Source organism: Mus pahari, chromosome X (genome assembly GCF_900095145.1).
Source record: "Mus pahari chromosome X, PAHARI_EIJ_v1.1, whole genome shotgun sequence".
Classification (NCBI taxonomy): domain Eukaryota; kingdom Metazoa; phylum Chordata; class Mammalia; order Rodentia; family Muridae; genus Mus; species Mus pahari.
This window is the reverse complement of record NC_034613.1, coordinates 49,797,430-49,817,305: the sequence shown is the minus strand read 5'-3', so window position 1 is coordinate 49,817,305 and position 19,876 is coordinate 49,797,430. Positions and strand designations below refer to the sequence as shown.

Sequence of the window (19,876 nt, the reverse complement as noted above, 5' to 3'; positions counted from 1 at the left end):
TTTGCTTGTCTTAGTAAGCAAAAGAAATATTTTGATCTGTTTTGTCTATGTTTCTTTTCAGTTATTAAAAGGAAATCTTTTGATAAATAAAAATTTTTATTGTGTTTAAAATACTATTATAAAATCTATATTCACTATGGAATGGCTAAGATGAGATAGCAACCATGAGCTTTGCTTCCTGGCCTTAGAAGTTTTAAATTGAGAATACCTAAGATCTGTTGTAGAAATTGTGAATACTGTAATACATCAGTGTGTCCCTTTAAAGCCATTTTCCACCATATCTGCGCTTTTCAGTGGCCATGTACAAGGAGCCATCTCTGCACGATCTCACGGAGTTCTCCCGATCTGGAAGTGGGACCCCGACCAAGAGCAGAAGCGTCTCTGGTGTACTGAATGGAGGAAAATCCATGAGCCACAACGAATCAACGTAGCCAGTGAGGGCAAAATGAGGGCTCTATAACAGAACCTTACCTTCAGGTGCTGTTGAATTCTTCTAGCAGTCCTTCATCCAAAAGTTCAAACTTATCAGTGAGGTTTACCAAACACACAGGCAGACTTCCCTATTCTACCTGCCGTTACACCTTGTTATCACCCATATTAAAGCCCCAGAATTTAGATTGAGCTTGTGCAAAAGAATGCCAAGCATTATCAATGAACTAAACCTGGAAGAAGGACTGCCAAATTTTCTCATGGTCTCACCTGTACTTTGGGGATAAAGAAAACAGCAAAACTATTTAACAGCACAAATGCTGGTCAATTTGCTTCCCAATTAAGAAAATTGGAAAGACCACAGCTATTCTTAACAAAACAAAACAACAAAACAAAGTTAACTGCTTAAATGTTTTGTAGGGGCAAACAAATTCTGTGAACTGTGCTGTTTTCTTGGCTTCGTGTTTTCTATCTCTGCTTGATTCAAATGTACTCTTTACTTTCATATAGTGCAACTTTATGATTTCTGAAAATTAATGGTTCTATTGACTCTGTCACTTAATTCATATTAACCAAAGGCAGGGTTGAATCTGAATTGGCATCTGAGGTTCAAGGTAACCGTGTTCTTATGGGTTTCTCTCTCTCTCTCTCTCTCTCTCTCTCTCTCTCTCTCTCTCTCTCTCTCTCTCTCTCCTTTTTTGTTGTCAATTAGAACTGTAGCATTCTGGTCAGGTTCTTGTGCTGTACTTTGTGCGTAGAAATTGAGTTGTATTGTCAATCCCAGTCAGTAAGATAAGTTGAAACAAGATTATCCTCAAGTGTAGATTTCTCTTAATTCCATTCGTGTATCATGTTAATCTATTGTGGCTTCTTGTGTAAAGACAGGAACTGTGGAACAGTGGCATTGTCTTTCGTGTTGTTCAAATAAGAAGTGTCTCACCTGTATATGTACAAGTCCTCCTGTCATTGGATTTGGCACGTGAACATTGTGTACAAGGCAATGTTAAGAATGGTTTCCCCTAAACAACATATATTATACCTGCTACTGGAAAAGTGTTTAAGACTTAGCTAGGTTTCCATTTAGATCTTCATATCTGTTGCATGGAAGAAAGTTGGAATCTTGGCATAGAGTTGCATGATATGTAAGATTTTGTGCATTAATAATTGTTAAAACCTGTGTTCCAAAAGTGAACATAGCATGTACAGGCAGTTTTCTGCCCTGTGCACAAAAAGTTAAAAAAAAAAGTTGTTTAATATTTGTTGTTGTATACCCAAATACGCACCGAATAAACTCTTTATATTCATTCAAAGAAAAAGAAAACTTCAGTGTGTGTTTATTATCCATTTATCCGTTATGTGCCATCAACTATATTAGAAACTGGACTTAATACTAAATTTCATGTATTCAAGGCCACTGACTTCAGAGAAGGTCCAGTTGCTGTTCACATGAACACTCTTTCAACTGTGTCTCTTAGCCTTCAACTTTCAGATTGGTCCTCAAGAGCCCTCCTTGTCATTGAGCAATCAAAATGTATGAGGCTCTTTGAGCTAGTCAAATGTTCTGCATTTAGTGTCACCCCCAACCTTTGGCCCATTTCATTCCTCTGTAGAAGAAAAAAAGGACAGGACTAAATAGCTAAGTCCTTTTCCATCTCAGAGAGTGTAAGGAAAATATAAGCATTCTTTCCTGTGGGTGCCTTTTATCTAGCCCCCCCCCCCAGAGCTGTTTATGCATTACAACGAAGGCTTTGGGGTACTCAACATGGCAAGAATGGAGCAAACCAAACAAAAGGCTTTGTTTCAAAGCAAATATAACATACGTACCATGACACAAAGAGTTTTTGCAGGGAGATAATTGTGCTGACTCCCAAGATGTTTGGGGCAAATTCAGCAAAATCTACTCACTGGTCCCAGCCCATTCGCTTTGTGGCTACACCTGAAGGAGGTAATAATGCTCATCTATCTTGAACTCAAGATACAAACACCAGTAGACTCCCTCTGCTCCCTCTGCTTATCTCCCTTTGTCCAAGCACTTCACGTTTCTTATTGTCTCATTATTCAGGAACATACATCTATTGGTCATAAACTTACCAGCACTTCATTGGGTCAGGGAAGCTCTGAAAATACAGAAGGTTCAAAATACCCAAAAAGAAACTTGAACTCTCAGAAAGGTTATCTACGGGCTATTTTGGTTTTTTTTTGTTGTTGTTGTTGTTGAGACAAAGTCTTACTATGTAGTTATATCTGGCCTGGATCTTATTGTAGATTAGGTTGGCCTGGGACTCACTGCAGTTCACCTGTATCTGCTTGGAGTTGTTTTGAAGAGGTTATATTTATTAAAGTAAATAAATAATTCAAAACTATCTTTAAGTAGTGATAGTGCTGCCCAGGTTCAACTGCAAATATATTCACACATTCTTCATGGTGAACATGTTGATCCTACCATATGCTTCATGAAAATTTTAAACAGTAAATAAATAAAAAGGTTCTACGATGAAACAAAAGACTGCGAACCCTGTTGCTTATTTGACTTTCACACACATCAGGATTGCCAGGGAGCTTCAGGAGGCCTTGACTGCTGGAGCTTACCTCCAGTGGTTATAATAGGTCCAAGGCTTTAAATCTCTATCCAGTCCCTATGTTGTACTGAAGCTGCATGCTTCCATCCTTGGATTAAAAGTGCTTGAGTCCATTCCATACTGCAAAGCCCCAAGATAAGGAACTCTGCTTAACTTTGTAAATTTGTATTATATACAGAGCTGATTATAGAGCCCTATTTTCACAGAGCACCTAGTAGCACAGCAGTAGAGGGGTAGACCTGAAGCTTTGGGTCAGCCCCCAAATCCCACTGTAGAGATTATACATTTGCATGGTTTTAAAGTGGCTCTAGGGAATCTCCTTAAGTGGGTGCTGGTCATAGTTTAAGAAGGAAAAAACAACAACAACCAATGTTCTATGGCATAGCACCTGACCTCACTTTACTCCCAAGGAATGTATATCCAACTTGTATATTGTATAGTGCCTAGAATCAAATGTGGGAAAGAAGACTATTATTTTCTTTGTGCTAATAGCAATTCTTTGAAAATAAAACAGTTTCACCAACCAGGAATTTTGTAGGTACTGCAAGAGGGCTCAGGTACATGTTTCCAACCATCTATTTATGGAGAGGGTGAATATCTATTAAGATCATCATTCCATCTGTGGAGGCTGATTATAATAATTCTGTGCATAAGTGATGGTAGACTCAGAACAGATAATCACTTCAAATTATTTCATCCTAAAGAGCCTGAAAAGCCTCATGGGCTGAAGTGCACTGTTAGTGGGTGAAATTGCCCTCCTCTCTGGGATGTTTCAGGAGCATCCAGCTTTGTACCAACAATCTCAACAAGGACATCTATACATCATTGTCTATCATATTTTCCAAATGCTTTCTACCTCTATTTAAAGCTAGCTCCACATTTTAGGTACTGATTATAGTACCCTAGCTAGTAGAATGGGTTGCAATGATTCCCAGTTACAAAAAGAATTGGTGAATTATAGCTAGAATAAGACACTATAACCTCAAATTCATACTCATATTTATATAACCATAAATTGTCTTAACTAGCCACAAAATATAGCACTATGATATGGCCTGATGCATATATCTATCCTGGAATGAAATATACATGTCATGAAATTACTTGGTTGCTATGCACAACTTCTCTATTACCTCAGGTGCACCTTCCCCCTTGATTAAGAATCCTGTAGATAGCAGTGCACTAAAAACATTGCCAGTAATATTGGATGAGAGAGAAAGATTACATAATACTCCTGGGGCCAAATGATCCATCTGCCCCAGCCACCTGATTAACTATGAATAAAAGCATACACCACAATGTCCGTTTTCTATAAAGACATTATTTTGTGGTGCTGAGGATTAGAGACAAGACCTGGTGAACACTGGCAGACACTATACTACTGAGTTCTAAGTCCTCTGTGTAAACATTTGGTTGTTTTGTCATTGGTGGGTGTTGGTTTGTTTGGCTTGGTTTCTGTTTGGGTTTTTGTTTGTTTGTTTTTCAGGTTTGGGATATTTTATTGAGCATTTTATACTATGTATTTTGATCGTATTCACCGTAGCTCCTTTCAGATCCATGCCTACCCTTCCCATTTCCATTCTTTCTTTTTTTCATATATTACATACCAAGTCCATTTCATTCTACTAAAAAATTTCTTTTTGTGGGGACATTCATGTGAGTAGTTCCACTATCCATGATGGACTGTTGACTGGCTTTATCTTGTGTAAGTCTTGTCAAACAACTTCAGATGCTGTGACATCATAAGTACAGAGGTCCTCTCAGCCCAGAGGACATTGTTTCACTCTGGTCCTCCTTGACCTCTAGCTTTTACATTCTTTCCAAAAAGTCTACCATAATTGTCCCTGAGCCTCAAGAGGAAAATGTATGATATAGATCTATTTGTGGCTGGTCATTCCATTGACATGTATTCTTTGCACTTCGATGCATTGTGAGATACTGGACTAATTGCAGTTCACCACACAATCAAATTTGTTTGATGTGGTTTAAGAGTTGCCGTAATCTGTTTAAAGATGAAATTAAAAAGCTGCTTCATATTATCTCTATTCAGCTGACCAATAAGAGTAAGTTCATTGATAAGATGTATGAACTTACCTACCATTAGTTCTCGTCCAGAATTTCAATACTATGAGCACATTTCTGCTCATGGAGGGTTCCTTAAATACAATACTGCACAGGTTGGTTATCCCCATAACATTCATGCCACTATTGCACCCTTACACATATCTTGCCATGATAGTCACAGCTATATAACACGGTGATGACTTTTCCCAGCAGTCTGTATACCATCTTCTAGTCTATGAAAGTTAGCCATCAGGGTATCTATCATCTTTATATAGACATTTCTGAAGATGTTTAGAACAGCTGAAATTCATCTATCACACAAGTCTTTCTAGAGCATGTAATATTCATGATATTTAGCTTTAGAATACTAAAATAACCAGCATTAACCCAATTTTTCAGATTTAATTTTTCCCTAATATTCCTTCCATATAAATGTCAAAGGAACACACACACACGCACACACCCTGTTGTGCCTCCCAGAGGCAGTCTTGAACTTCCTTAAATTAATGATTTACCCATGTTTTCTCTACAACATATTAAAATATTTGCATATACTTTGCAGTCTAGATAATTATGCATATTCTCAAAATCATTTGTTTCCACTTCTACATGAGGCTAATCATTGGAGTTAAGGCACCTGGTGATGACTGAATGAAAACCTAGCATCTTTGCTGTGCCGTGGATATTTATTAACTTATAAACTGTCACTGCTGCACAGCATGTTCATGTTCCTAAGGCTTGGATAAAACATTCACACAAGGAGAAATGGATCAAAACAGAGTCAGTCATGGAGAAAAAGAGATATTCTGGAGTTTATCAACAGGATATGTTTTGCATTTCTGGAATTAATAAAGTAGAACTGCAACTCTTCATGTACAGAAAACTCTGCCACAGTCACCTTTGCACCAAGTGAATATTTACAGGCCAAATGTTCTTTCACTCATTGGACATTTCCAAACAAGAATAGGCTAGTACACAAGGTCTGTCCTTTAATATACAATAGCTGAATAGGACACCTGGACTAATATTTGAGCTTTACACATTTTAAGCCCTTCCCCATGATCATTAAATTCACCAACATATGAGCATTCCAGACACTCTGTGTGTGTGTGTGTGTGTGTGTGTGTGTGTGTGTGTGTGCGCGTGAGAGAGAGAGAGAGAGAGAGAGAGAGAGAGAGAGAGAGAGAGAGATTAAATGAAAGCACTAAATAAGCTTTCCAGGAAAGTTTAGCTATAGAGAGTCCCAAAGTTCTTGGAGCCATGGTCAGTTAGTAGAATAACATGTGAATAAACTGTACAGAAGTTCAGTTTTCTATAAACTTTATATCTCCAGATCTTTAAAGTGATATACCGGCATACAGTCACCAAACGTAAGAGTGTGATCAATGCTGTAAAACTGTAGTGATATTTGTACTATGTAACTATTGGTTGTGTCTGACAATAGCACAAGAGAAGAGGGAAGAATGCTAGTTTGTATGTCACTATGTTTAAGTTCTTTACTAATAGGAAAGACACTGTTGTAGGTTTAATATGTTAATTGGGAATCTGAGGACAATTATTTGTGAAAAGATGTATAGCAAGAAATTACAGGTAAATTATGGTAGGGCACTGGAAAAGATCTGGCTCAGAACTCCCAAAAAGATGCAATAAAAAGATGAAAAGAAAATAGTAGGGCTGGAGAGATGGCTCAGTGTTGAAGAGCACCATCTGCTCTTCCAAAGTCCTGAGTTCAAATCCCAGCAACCACATGGTGGATCATAGCCATCTGTAATGGGATCCAATGCCCTCTTCTGGTGTGTCTAAAGAGAACAGCAGTGTACTCACATACATAAAATAAATAGTTTTTTTAAAGTAAATTAGTATTTATAAGACAAATAGAAAATAAATATGTGGGAATGATACTACCTTTTAATGTTTCAGTAGTTAAAGACATTTGCCACCAAGCTTGATATACTGAGTTTTATTTCCAATCCCTACATGGTGGATAGAGTTGACTCTCAAAAGTTGTCCTGTGACTTCCACACATATTCCATGGCATACACATGGACAGGTACCTGCGAGCAAATACAGGTGAGGCAGGGGAAAGGAGGGAGGGAGAAAGGAAGGAAAGGAGGGAGGGGAAATGGCAAAAGAATAGACGTTATTTCTGGTATATTATGTATAGCTTGATATACTACTTATACTGGGAGTAGTGATAATACCAGTACTAATTATATATTCATAGAAATAAATTCAATATTTCAAAGAAACACTCATACTCCAGGCACTGTTCATAATATGCGTGATAAACTATAAAACTGAAGTGTGTCTGCCAATGGGGTGAGTGGAGACAGTGATTATGGCCAATATTACATGTGATGACATATTACTCAGTCGTGAAAAATGAAACATTGTCATTTCTGGAAACATGGATAGAACTGGAAGACATATGTTTACTAAAATAATTCAGGCATAGAAAGACAAACACTGAATATTTTCTTTGTATACTGAAACTTTGAAGTTGTTTTCTGAAAAGTAGAGACTGTGATCAGGGTGAGTACTAGAAGCTAGGAAGTGTAGTGAAAAGGGAGCTAGACACGAGGTACCAAAACACAGCAGGGCTAGCCATGAGGTACTAAAACACAGCAGAGCTAGCCACGAGGTACCAAAACACAACAGGGCTAGCCACGAGGTACCAAAACACAACAGGGCTAGCCACGAGGTACCAAAACACAACAGGGCTAGCCATGAGGTACTAAAACACAGCAGGGTTAGCCATGAGGTACCAAAACACAACAGGGCTAGCCATGAGGTACCAAAACAGCAGGGCTAGCCATGAGGTACTAAAACACAGCAGGACTAGCCATGAGGTACTAAAACACAGCAGGGCTAGCCATGAGGTACCAAAACACAGCAGGGCTAGCCATGAGGTACCAAAACACAACAGGGCTAACCATGAGGTACCAAAACACAACAATATTTTTCTTCTTTGGAAAAAGCAGAAATGTGTCAATAATTCAAAACCATTTACTACATATAAAATGATAAGAAATTTGAAGTTAGGAGTTTTAAATTTTCTCATAGCAAAAAAAAAACATTGACTTATATGAAAAGACTGAATTTTTCTTATTTGAGCATTCCATATCAAATTGAATTTTCACACTGTACCTATAAAATGTATAATTCGTATCATAATTTTGTTAACTGAAAAATATTACAGGTACCAAGTTTTCAGATAAAAAGCAGTTATGTTGTATTCATAACAAATTATTTGGTCCAATCTACATATTATTTCTTATCCTATCAATAGATAATCAATAGAAATTCCAATGATTCCCATCTTCTCCCCTCTTTTACATACATTTATATGACTTAAGAAATTTCCTCATCCTTCTTCTACATTTATTTTTTATTTTTTATTTATTTATTTATTTATTTAATGATTTAATGACTTTTCGAACACAATGGGAACAGGAGACTGTAATTGAGATAACTATGATTAAAAAACACATTGCACATTTGTATGAAAATGCCATGATATAAACCATTTATATTTTGTTATGTATAATTATCAAATGCTCTAAACTTTATGTTTTTAAAAGAGAATTTCACTAACAGTAGCAGCAGAAGAACAAAAGGCTTAAAAGTTAAAAGTGCAAGGATTATACATCACTGTTTTAAGAAATGAAAAATATAATAAAATACACAAGCATAGCCAAAATGATCACAAAATATTAGGTTACTTGTTTGTATCCCACATTAAAATTATTTCAAACCTGTATTATTTATATATATGCTTAACTCTCAGAACCCAAAACTTAAAAATTCTTAGAAGAAACCTAGGCATAAACTGTTTGTTTGTTTGTTTGTTTGTTTGTGTGTTGGAGAACTCAATGTGTGCATATAAGTTGTTTTAGCACCATCAAATCAAGCTGGTGTGATTAAGACAGTGAAGTAAAAGAGTAGGTATTGATCAGTGTGATGAAATTGAGAGTAGGAAACAAATCCTTACATTCCAAGCCAATTGACTTTCACTGATGGTGGCAAAACAACTTAATATGGAAATAAGTCTTTTGGCTTAATGTGAAGAGACTACACAAAAGCAGAATGTTGGGTAACTTGTGTTTATAACACACACAAAAAAAATACATAAAGTGTATATCGTTTGTGTATACACTTGATTTTCAGAACTCAAAACTTTAAAATCTAGGCATAAACTCTTTGTTTGACAATCTAGACATACATATAATTTGTTTTGACTGAATAAACTCTATTTCTGTACCCCTAACTTTCCCATACAGAGAGAGAGAGAGGAGAGAGGGGAGAGATTGAGAGGATAACTGAGCCCATTTAATGCTGCATGTTTATACACAGGTGTAGGACATCTCCAGGACCATAAGCATTATCTTAGGTTCCACATCCCTGAAAATGACTCACTCTCTTGCAGCAACCGTAGTTACAAACAGCACCTCATGAGCCCCTCCTCCATCTGTGCTGGTATTTAATGGTTTGACCGTGATATTCCCCAACAATAAAAATACAACATAACCTACATAGACGCAATCATTTTTTTGAATAGATATCCCTTCCAGGACTATAGGAGAATAGTCAATAAGCATGAGAGAAGATATTTAGCATTAGTCATTTGAATAATGCAAATTAGTCTCAATGAGACAGTCATGAACAGATTCACTGAAATGACTAGATTAAAAAAAAAAAGAAGAAGATCATACATTTGCAAGGATGTGAAGATTATGAAACCTTTGTACCAAAACAGGGGAACATCAGGGCCAAGAAGGGGGAATGGGTGAGTAGGGGAGCAGGGGGAAGGGTATAGGGGACTTTGAAACAGGGGAACATCAGGGCCAAGAAGGGGGAATGGGTGAGTAGGGGAGCAGGGGGAAGGGTATAGGGGACTTTGAAACAGGGGAACATCAGGGCCAAGAAGGGGGAATGGGTGAGTAGGGGAGCAGGGGGAAGGGTATAGGGGACTTTGAAACAGGGGAACATCAGGGCCAAGAAGGGGGAATGGGTGGGTAGGGGAGCGGGGGGGGGGGAGGGTATAGGGGACTTTGGGGATAGCACTTGAAATGTAAATGAGGTAAATACCTAATAAAAGTTGAAAAAAAGAAAAAAGAAACCTTCGTACACTACTGGTGGAAATGTAAACTCTTGTAGCTACTTTGAAACATAGGCTCCATTTCTCAAAAAGTTAAATGTGAACTTATGATATACTGGTTTCACTGCTGGGTATGTAAAAGAAAGAAATAAAAATATTGGCTTTTAAAAACCTGTACAGTGGGGAGGTTGGAGCCCTGGCTCAGTGGTTAAGAGCAACACTGCTCTTGCAGAGGATATGAGTTTATTTTGAAGCACCCAAATTGGCTGGCTCATAAATATATGTAACTTAAGCCTCAAAATGAATCTGATGGCTACACAAGTGCTCATGTAGACATGCAAGCATACATAACACAATTAAAAATAAAAATAAAATCTATAAGTAAATGTGCACAATGTACCTGCCATGATCACACATATTGGTAACACGAGAATTTAGGAAGATGAGGTAGGTAGATGCCACCCTGTCTCAGAAACAAACAGCAACAAAAACGAAAGAAGTACTAGGGAGTAGCCACATGGCTAAGTGTTAGTGCTATTTACCTGCTGACACCCTTCAGCACTAGGGCTTACATTTTAATTGTAAGCCAGTCAATCATTTGATGATGGCTTGGGTTTGATTGTTCTCTTCTTGAGCCTTGACTGCTGGAGAAAAGACTGTCTACCAGGGCACACTTAAAATCCTTTAGATTGTTTATGTGCTTCTCGGGGCCAGTTAATTTTATCACTGAGCTCATTCGTTTCTTTTGTCATTTTATCCAGAGGTGATAGCCACAAGAAACCAGTGTCATTATTTCTTTTTTTTTTTTCATAGTTAAAATGTATTGTCCAGTCACTAGATTTCTTTTTCCTCACAGGAAGTGAATCTGGATAGCCAGATGCACTTACCTGGATAAGTTCTTTAAATAGTTCACATCATAGACTTTCAGTGCTCCCCTGACTTGGGGAGCCAGCTCCAAATAAGCACCAAACTCACCAGGGAAATTCCTACTTACCATTTGTTTCTTTAGGTCTCTTTATACATTAAATATGAATGAAGGTAGTAGCTTTCTTGCAGGTTCCATAAATTGAATGAAAGAGGTTAGAGTAAGGCCGGCAACATGATAAATGAGAACTATTAGCTGTATTTCATAGCTATATTTATAAAGGTATAAAAACAAAAATGATGCTCAAATGATAGCTTAATATTTTCTCTCATTGTTATTATTGCTACTGCTATTTTTTCTATTATTGTATAATATCATCTGGAAAGTGGTGATAATTTATTACTCAAATCATTGGTCTATGTTAGACAAATTCTTACCTGAAATGAGCATGTCATTATGAGAGAAGAAGGTCTTTTATTTTATTTTATATGAATTAATCATACCATATGTGGCTCTACAGAGATTTGTAAATTGCAAAAAGGCACTGACTTAAAAATGTAAAATCATCAAATTAAACTGAACTACCCATATCCAAATGTGTATAAATCTATCGACCACTTATGTATCTATCATTTTATTTATCTATCTTTATATATACATATTCATTAGCATGCGGAGCCTTTTGTTATGACAGTGTGCTATTTACAATAAATGTTTACTCCACATGTAACTAGATGATATAGTACACTATTATGGCTAGAATGAGTCTCAGTACATTGGCTGCCTTGAAAACATACACTCTCTGTCAGCTGCTTCTGTTCATTTATGTCTGAGGATTATATTACAAATATTGGATACTTAAATATTTTTCAATATAATTTTGCATGAAAACTATAATCTAAATATTTTTCAAGATGTGGAAATGGAGGCTAGAGAGATATTTCAGTGATTAGGAGTATTTGCTGCTCCTCCAAGGACTCACAATTGGTTCCCAACACTCACCCACATGGTGGCTCACATCTGTCCATAACTCCACTGTCACAGTCATGATGCCCTCTTCTGACTGCTATGGGCATCAGGCACAAGAGCATTTATGGTAAAACATTCATACATATGAAATACATATTTTTTTAAAATGTGAAAAATAAAGAAATTTATTTTTTTATCTTTATCACATCAAACTCTACCATAGTAATTGGATTTACGTCCACTAGAGTCTATGGCATGTGCCATGTAGTAGAGTATTTGCATTATACACAGGCATGCCTAAGTTTCCTTCTAAATGTCTAGGTGTTTTTATAGGTTTAACACAAAGTTCATGAAATCTGCATGAGACCATACTTGAATAGAAGTAGCTACTACTTACCAAATATACAAAAAATAATAAAGCAAATAAATTAATATTTTTGTATAACTCTCATGCTATGTATTGATCCCTGACTTGCCTGGGACTCAGTATATAGAATAGATGAGACTGGAACACATAGAGATAATGTCTGCCTGTCTCCCATGCACCACCATGCGCAGCCCAACCAAAACAACACCAAATACTTTAGAGTTTCCCTTGTAAATTTTACATGTCAGCATATTAAAGAAAAGTCATGCCAAGACAACAAGGGCCTCTTATGCAACATGAGCAAAGGTCCTCTGAACTCAAAGACCTAAGCTACGTGCAAAGGGGCCTGCACGTGTCTGCACCAGGTTCTCTTTGTCTATATTATGGCTTTCAGTTTAGTGTTTTTATGGGACTCCTGAGTGTGCAAACTAATGAGTTTCTGATTCTTCTTCTTCTTCTTCTTCTTCTTCTTCTTCTTCTTCTTCTTCTTCTTCTTCTTCTTCTTCTTCTTCTTCTTCTTCTTCTTTTCTTTTTTTTTTTACTTTTTAAAATTCTCTCTTGCAATACACTCTCTTGCAGGACAAATTTCTCCTCCCTCTGACTCCTCCCAGTTCCCCCTCTTCTCCACTCTCCCACGGGTTCACTGCTCCTGTTTCCATCTTTGTGCCTTCCCTTGGGCTATTTTCCTTCTGTTTGTTTGTCTTGTCCAACTTTGATATGATAGTTTTATTTAATCTTATGTTTTATTTTGTTACTTTTTAAAAAAAATGAGTGAGTGAAAGAAAACCTAACCACTAGGGTAAAGGTTAACAACTGAACTGTCACTTACACCTTCTAGAAGAGAAAAAAATCAGTGTTCTTCAATAGAGTGACACTGGCTTTATTAACCACTCCAGGGCACACTTCATGTTCCGGAGTAGTTGACAAAATGCAATGGACCCCACAGTATCCCCCTCCCTCTCCCTCTCCCTCTCCCTCTCCCTCTCCCTCTCCCTCNCTCCCTCTCCCTCTCCCTCTCCCTCTCCCTCTCCCCGCTTTCCCTCTCTGTGTGTGCTTCTATTTGGTTACAATTCTGTATTTATTTGGTTTGGTTTGGTTTGGTTTTGAGTGGGTATGATTTTATTTTGTATTCATTTTTTTAAAGAAGGGAGTTTGGGAGATGATCTGGAAGGACTTGTGGGGGGAGTAGAGGATAATCAAAATGTATTTAAATTTAAAATTGTTTTAAGTAATAAAATAAAATGAATAAAGGGCAAGTCAGAGTGGCATATCTTGTCTGAAAAGGGCATAAAAATATAAATCAGATGATTAGGTCCACCTGGCATTAGTGGATAATATAGTTTATAAAAGTCATACGTTATTTAATGAACATCTTAACTTCCAAACATAGATAACTCCCTACAAGTCAAAGAGACTATAGAGGAACCACAACAACACAAGCTATTGTTTCCTTTCATGTTTTCCCATCATAATTTACCTATAAATCCTATTGCTAAGGACATGAATCACTTTCGTTTCATGGCATCAAGAAATCAATAAAAAATTAACCAGGAAACAAACTACTTTGCTAATGGCTAGCTTTCAGAATGCTGGTAAGTGTTACTCAGGCTTCCAAGGAGGAAAAGAGATCAATGGTCTTAACCAACACTAGACCCTGCATGCTATAATGATAGTCTGTCTGAGGCTCTAATTCTTTATTTTTTCAAACTTTTTTTATTAGATATTTTCTTTATTTACCTTTCAAATGCTATCCTGAAAAAAATGAGAGGGAAAAAGCTTAAAAAAAAAAAGAAAAAAAAAGATAGGCGAACAATCCAAAAAGTTCAGAGAATTAAAATTTTCTTCATAAATCCCTAAAATTCTCCAGAATTAAAGAAATATATAACTGTAAAATAAAAATATTATTTCATTAATTTTAAAAACTGCTTTCAGAGAAGTACAACAATTCATCTCTCTAAAAAAATGTTAGTCTGTCAAGTAACTTGTGTCCACTGAAGCAATAGTGGCATGCTAGCTTATGAGTTGAAATGTAATGAACTTCTTCTCTTTGGATATGAGGTCTGATCCATGAGAGAGATTTTATGTCTGGTACTGTAAACCTAGTTAAAAATGAACCAACCAACAACCAAACCAACCAACCAAACAAACAAAACCCTACTACTGGAGTATAACATGGGTCCTTGGAGAAAACCTACTGGTGTTATTTCAGTAAATAGTCATGTTCTTAAACTACCTTCTTCACATTCATATTCATAGATTTTTGCTATTCTCACTCAACCCTTGTCAGAGAAGTTTCTTCATTCTTCTGGTAATACTTAATGCAGAGATTCATAACTGTCCTAAATGCTGAAAATAAGTGGCTGTCAGTTTTTAACCAAAGATGGTTCACCCATATCAAATTAAACCAGAATGCACTTAGTTGCTCTTATAAAAATTGGGCCTCTCCTTCCATTGATGGCTGAATAGGCCATCCTCTGCTACATATGCAGCTGGAACCATGAGTTCTACCATGTGTTTACTTTGATTAGTGGTTTAGTACCAGGGAGCTCTGGGGGTACTGGTTAGTTCATATTGTTGTTCCTCCTATGGGACTGCAAACCCCTTCAACTCCTTGGGCACTTTCTCTAGCTCCTTCATTGGAGACCCTATGCTAAGTCCAATGGATGGCTGTGAGAATCCACTTCCGTATTTGTCAGGCACTGGCAGAGCCTCTCAGGAGACCACTAAAACTCTCAGGTTCTTCAGCACAATGCCTGCCTGGATGCTGCCATGTTCCCACCTTGATGATAGTGGAATGAACCTCTGAACCTGTAAGCCATCCCCAATTAAATATCCTTTATAAGAAAAAAAAAAGGGCCACTATTGTATTGGTGAATCCATCTTGCCTAGCAAGTTGATATTGTACCATGCAGTATCCAAATCCAATTGAGACCACTGATGATTTTTTGCCTTCAGCAACCTTTATAGCAAATAGTGAAATCACAGCAGCTGTGTACCTTCCACCATGGATGGGGAAAGATTGGGAGGACCCACCCATCCTTGAGGAATCATTGTCATTCAATCAATGGGCAGAGATGGAGAAGCATCTTGTTCAGAAGTTGTCCATGTAAATAATCCTCCACTCAGATTAATTCAAGTGAGATGAATTAAAATTGAGAGAAACTTCAAGAACTTTCTATAAGGCTGAAATAATTTTTCCTTTAAAATATTTACAAAAATTAAATAAAGAAGGTTAAAATATGCCAAAAATCTGCTACTCTTCTAGATATCATATTAGTGTACTATTTTCAAACCTACCAGAGGGAGAGGGTTCAGCAATAGTGAATAGAGGATGAGAGGTAGAATGGAGGGTACATATGACCAAAATGAATTACATATGCATTCAAAATTGTAAAACATGAACCTCCAGATTGATTTCCAGAGTGGTTGTACCAGTTTGCAATTCCACTAGCAATGGAGGAGTGTTCCACTTTCTCCACATGTGTTGTCACCTGAGGATTTTGATCTTAGCCACTCTGATTGGTTTAAGGTGGAATCTCAGGGTCATTTTGGTTTGCATTTCTCTGATCACAAAGGACTTTGAACATTTCTTTAGGTGCTTCTCAGTCATTCAAGATTCTTCCGTTGTGAATTCTCAGTTTAGTTCTATACCCAATTTTTTGATTGGGTTGTTTAGTTTTTTTGATGATTAACTTCTTGAGTTCTTTATATATTTTGGCTATTAGCCATCTGTCAGATGTGGGGGTAGTGAAGATTTTTTCCCACTATGTAGGTTGCTATGGCTTTGGCTTTACAGAAGCTTTCCAGTTTCATGAGGTCCCATTTATCAATTCTTGATCTTAGAACACGAGCCATTAGAGTTCCGTTTAGGAAATTTCCCCCTGTGCCAATGAGTTCAAAGCTCCTTCCCACTTTCTCCTCTATTAGATTCAGTGTATATGGTTTTATGATGAGGTCCTTGATCCACTTGGGTTTGAGCTTTGTGCAAGTTGACAAATATGGGTCTATTTTCATGCTTCTACATACAAACAACTAGCTAGACTAGCACCATTTATTGAAGATGCTTTCTTTTCTTTTTTTCCCATTGTATATTTTTGGCATCTTTGTCAAAGATCAAGTGTCCATAAGTGTGTGGTTTTATTTCTGGGTCTTCAGTTCTATTCCATTTATCAACTTATTTGTTTCTGTACCAATACCATGAAGATTTATCACTATTACACTGTAGTAAAGCTTGAGGTCAGAGATGGTAGTTCCCCCAGCTGTTCATTTATTGTTAAGAATTGTTTTGGCTATTCTGGGGTTTTTTGCCTTTCCAGATGAATTTGAGAATTGCTCTTTCCATGTCTTTGAAGAATTGTGTTGGGATTTTGACAGGGATTGCATTGAATCTGTAAATTGCTTTTGGCAGGATGGCCATTTTGGCTATGTTACTCCTGCCAATCCATGAGCATGGGTAATCTCTATATTTTCTGAGATGATCTTAGATTTCTTTCTTGAGAGATATAAAATTATTGTCATACAGGTCTTTTACTTGTTTGCAGGACATCTGTGTCTATGTTCATTCAGAGATGATTCACCTAGCCCTCAAGGGACTGGAGACCCAGGGAGTGTAGAGGTCAGCTGGGGTTGCGGGTGGGGATACCCACATGGAAACAGGGGAATGGAGAGGAGGTGTGGGATGTGGATCAGTCAGAGGGTGGATGGGGAGCAGAGAATGGAATATGAATTGTTAAAAAAAATAAATTACATTTAAATTTAAAAACTTTTTAAAATGAAAACAATGATTATAATATGTAGAGCATATTCTAGAAATATCCAATATTCACTGTTCTACTTGAGAAGAGAAACCACTCTAAACAATAGTGGAATCTAGAAAATATGTCAAACAAGTCTCTTCAAGATTCTATCATCAGCGGAGAACCATAATATAAGCAACAGCACTAGAAGGTGGCGAGGTACACACAGCTACCAGGAACAGATAGCTAGCTCTACAGAGACATGCATTTTTGATAATTGTCCCATAAAGGCCAAATAGTCATTAAAAAAACTACAATGGAGACTAAACTGAAAAGATATCAGAACACAGAATGTTGTCACAAGTCTCAGTGACTTTACTAAACATAGATAACATCACAGGAATAAAATTTCTGTCTGATGCCTTTTGAAGCATGACTCCTTGCTTATACTTTGTCCTGCCTATATCACCAGTGGTTCTTTTCAGTAGCTATCAACTTGTTCTCTAGTTTAAGATCTAATATAACATCAAGGATAAAACCAAGAGTTGACTGGTATATAAAATGTGTACAAGGAAATTCCTCTTACACTGCTGTGAATGTATGAGAAAAACCTGACTAACAGAGACTAAGAAGGTAACAGCTTTTATACTTCAGTAAAGAAGACTGAATTGTTTGACATTCCAGACCTTGTGCAAGAATTCAAGGATGTCAACATAGATGCATTTTTTTAAAATAACTTTTTTTTTTTGCTACCTTAGTGTTTGTGGCTTTTCCTCTCATGATTATGTAAAAGCCATTTTGTTCATAAGCTTTATATTTGAATTTCTTACAGGGATACAAAAAATATCAAAAGGATATGCTCAATTATTTTGCTTATAATGTTGCATAAATTTTTATTATGTTTAATACATTTTTAGCAAGTCTAACATACTATCATTCACATGTATACCAGAGAGTTTAACATAGCTCCACACAGCTGTAAGAAAATCTTGCAAGATCCTTTAGACAGTCTGGCTTCACAGTGAAGGAAAGCAAAAGTAAAGGACATTAGGGTGGTTTTAAAGGTATAAAGTCCATATCTTGAAATAGTCACAATAACAACATATACAATTTTAGCTATTACAAAAAGAGCTTACTTTCAAAAATAATTTTAGGAGAATAGAATTTATTTTCAGGTAGCTTCTGTTTTAACTTATCAATCTTTCACATAGCCAGCATAAAGATTAATTATGAGCATAAGAACAAAACTGTAGTCTTTGGCTGCAATAGATATGTAAATAGATAGATGATAGATAGATAGTTTCAGTATATACTCTATGATACTCATCAGGCAAAAATAACATGTACCAGAACCAGAACAAACGATTCTAAAATGTCATATTACAATTATGTTGTTTTAAATATTGGAAATTTCTGAAATAGGTTAAGTAGAGATTTAATGCTAGAAAGATGGAATTTCATGTAGCTTGTTATTTAATGAGCTATTTCCTCCTGCATCTGAGCATCTGTAAAAATTATTTAGGCTAAGATAAATAAGTCTCATGAAAACTTGTCATTTTATTGTGAAATTATTAGAATTCCTATGAAGGATTTGCAAAGACATTCTACCACCATGCACTAAGTAACTAAGAATTTTTTGAGAGGACGAAGATTGAGAAATTTAGACTTTGGGGTTAATATATGATCTTTCAAATCACTCATAGGAGTCAAGTATAAATTATTTTTCACCACCTTATGGAGATGAGAGTCCTTCAATAGAACACTTTATTGAACTTGTACTGAAAAATGTTGATTTTTTTTCACTTCCTGGAAATTATAAAAGTGAGAGGCTATGACATTCAGCAGATCTGTTGAAAAATAGCAGAAAAAAATGGCTGTACATTTATACTTCGATTGATTGGACAAAAGATAAATGCTATATAATTTTTTCACTTTTTTGGAAAAAATGATGGAGTAGCCATGTTATTTACTGTGCCCAAAAGGAAAAGGTGACCACAAAATAAGCAAGTTACTGAAAATATAGATTAAGTGGGAAACTTTAAGTTAGCAGCTCTGTAGGACAAGGCCATGAGGATATATTAATTATGAAGGGGTTCTTAGAGTTCATCCAGTTGCATTATGATTGAAAAACTTGACATATAAAATCTGTCCACATGTAGAGGACAGTTGTTCCAGATGGTATTTGTCAAGTAGAAATATTTTCTGCTCCAACCCTTGCCTTCTTCTCTGTCAGTATCATAGAACTTCTACCCATCTTCCACTAGGGTAAAGAAAGAAATCAGAAGCAGCCCTAGCAACACCTTCCCACCTCCTCCACGGGGCGTCTATTAGTCCAGCACTGCCTCTACTTAAACAAGTACACAATAATCTGTATGAGGTTTAAGACATTAGTTTTACACTGAGCTGAACTTTTCATTAATTAGAAGTCACAGGGGAAATGTTTCTTATTTGAGAATGGCCATGGATGTTGTGGAACATACCGAGTATTTTCTCTAAGAAGCAGAAGTAAACTGAAATGGTCAAGAGATGTTCCCCATGGCCTTCTGTGAAGCTCACTTGGTAAGTTACACAACTCACAAGACATACTTTAGATTGTAAATAATTCTTGGAAAAGATGCACAGGAAAAACATAATTTAAAGGTTATTAATTTTATCTAAATTTCATAGGCCTAAAAGAGACAGAGGGAGAATAGGTGTGAGTGTACCTGTAGTGTCACCCAGAAGGCATGGGCTGAGCACAGTTCCCATTTCCATTTTATCTCTTCCCCA

The 19,876-nt window shown here is 36.6% G+C and overlaps 1 protein-coding gene across 6 annotated transcripts in view; it reads left to right on the top strand.

The window, feature by feature from the left end:
• Fgf13 (fibroblast growth factor 13) overlaps positions 1-1,749 on the top strand; it is a 507,713-nt gene extending 505,964 nt beyond the window's left edge. For all 6 annotated transcript variants that reach the window (XM_029533963.1, XM_029533965.1, XM_029533964.1 and 3 more), the window contains one exon: positions 295-1,749. In XM_029533963.1, coding sequence (XP_029389823.1) covers positions 295-431 — 137 coding nt within the window. In that variant the 3' untranslated portion in view covers positions 432-1,749. The remainder of the gene's footprint in view (positions 1-294) is intronic.
• The last annotated feature ends 18,127 nt before the right edge of the window (positions 1,750-19,876 follow it).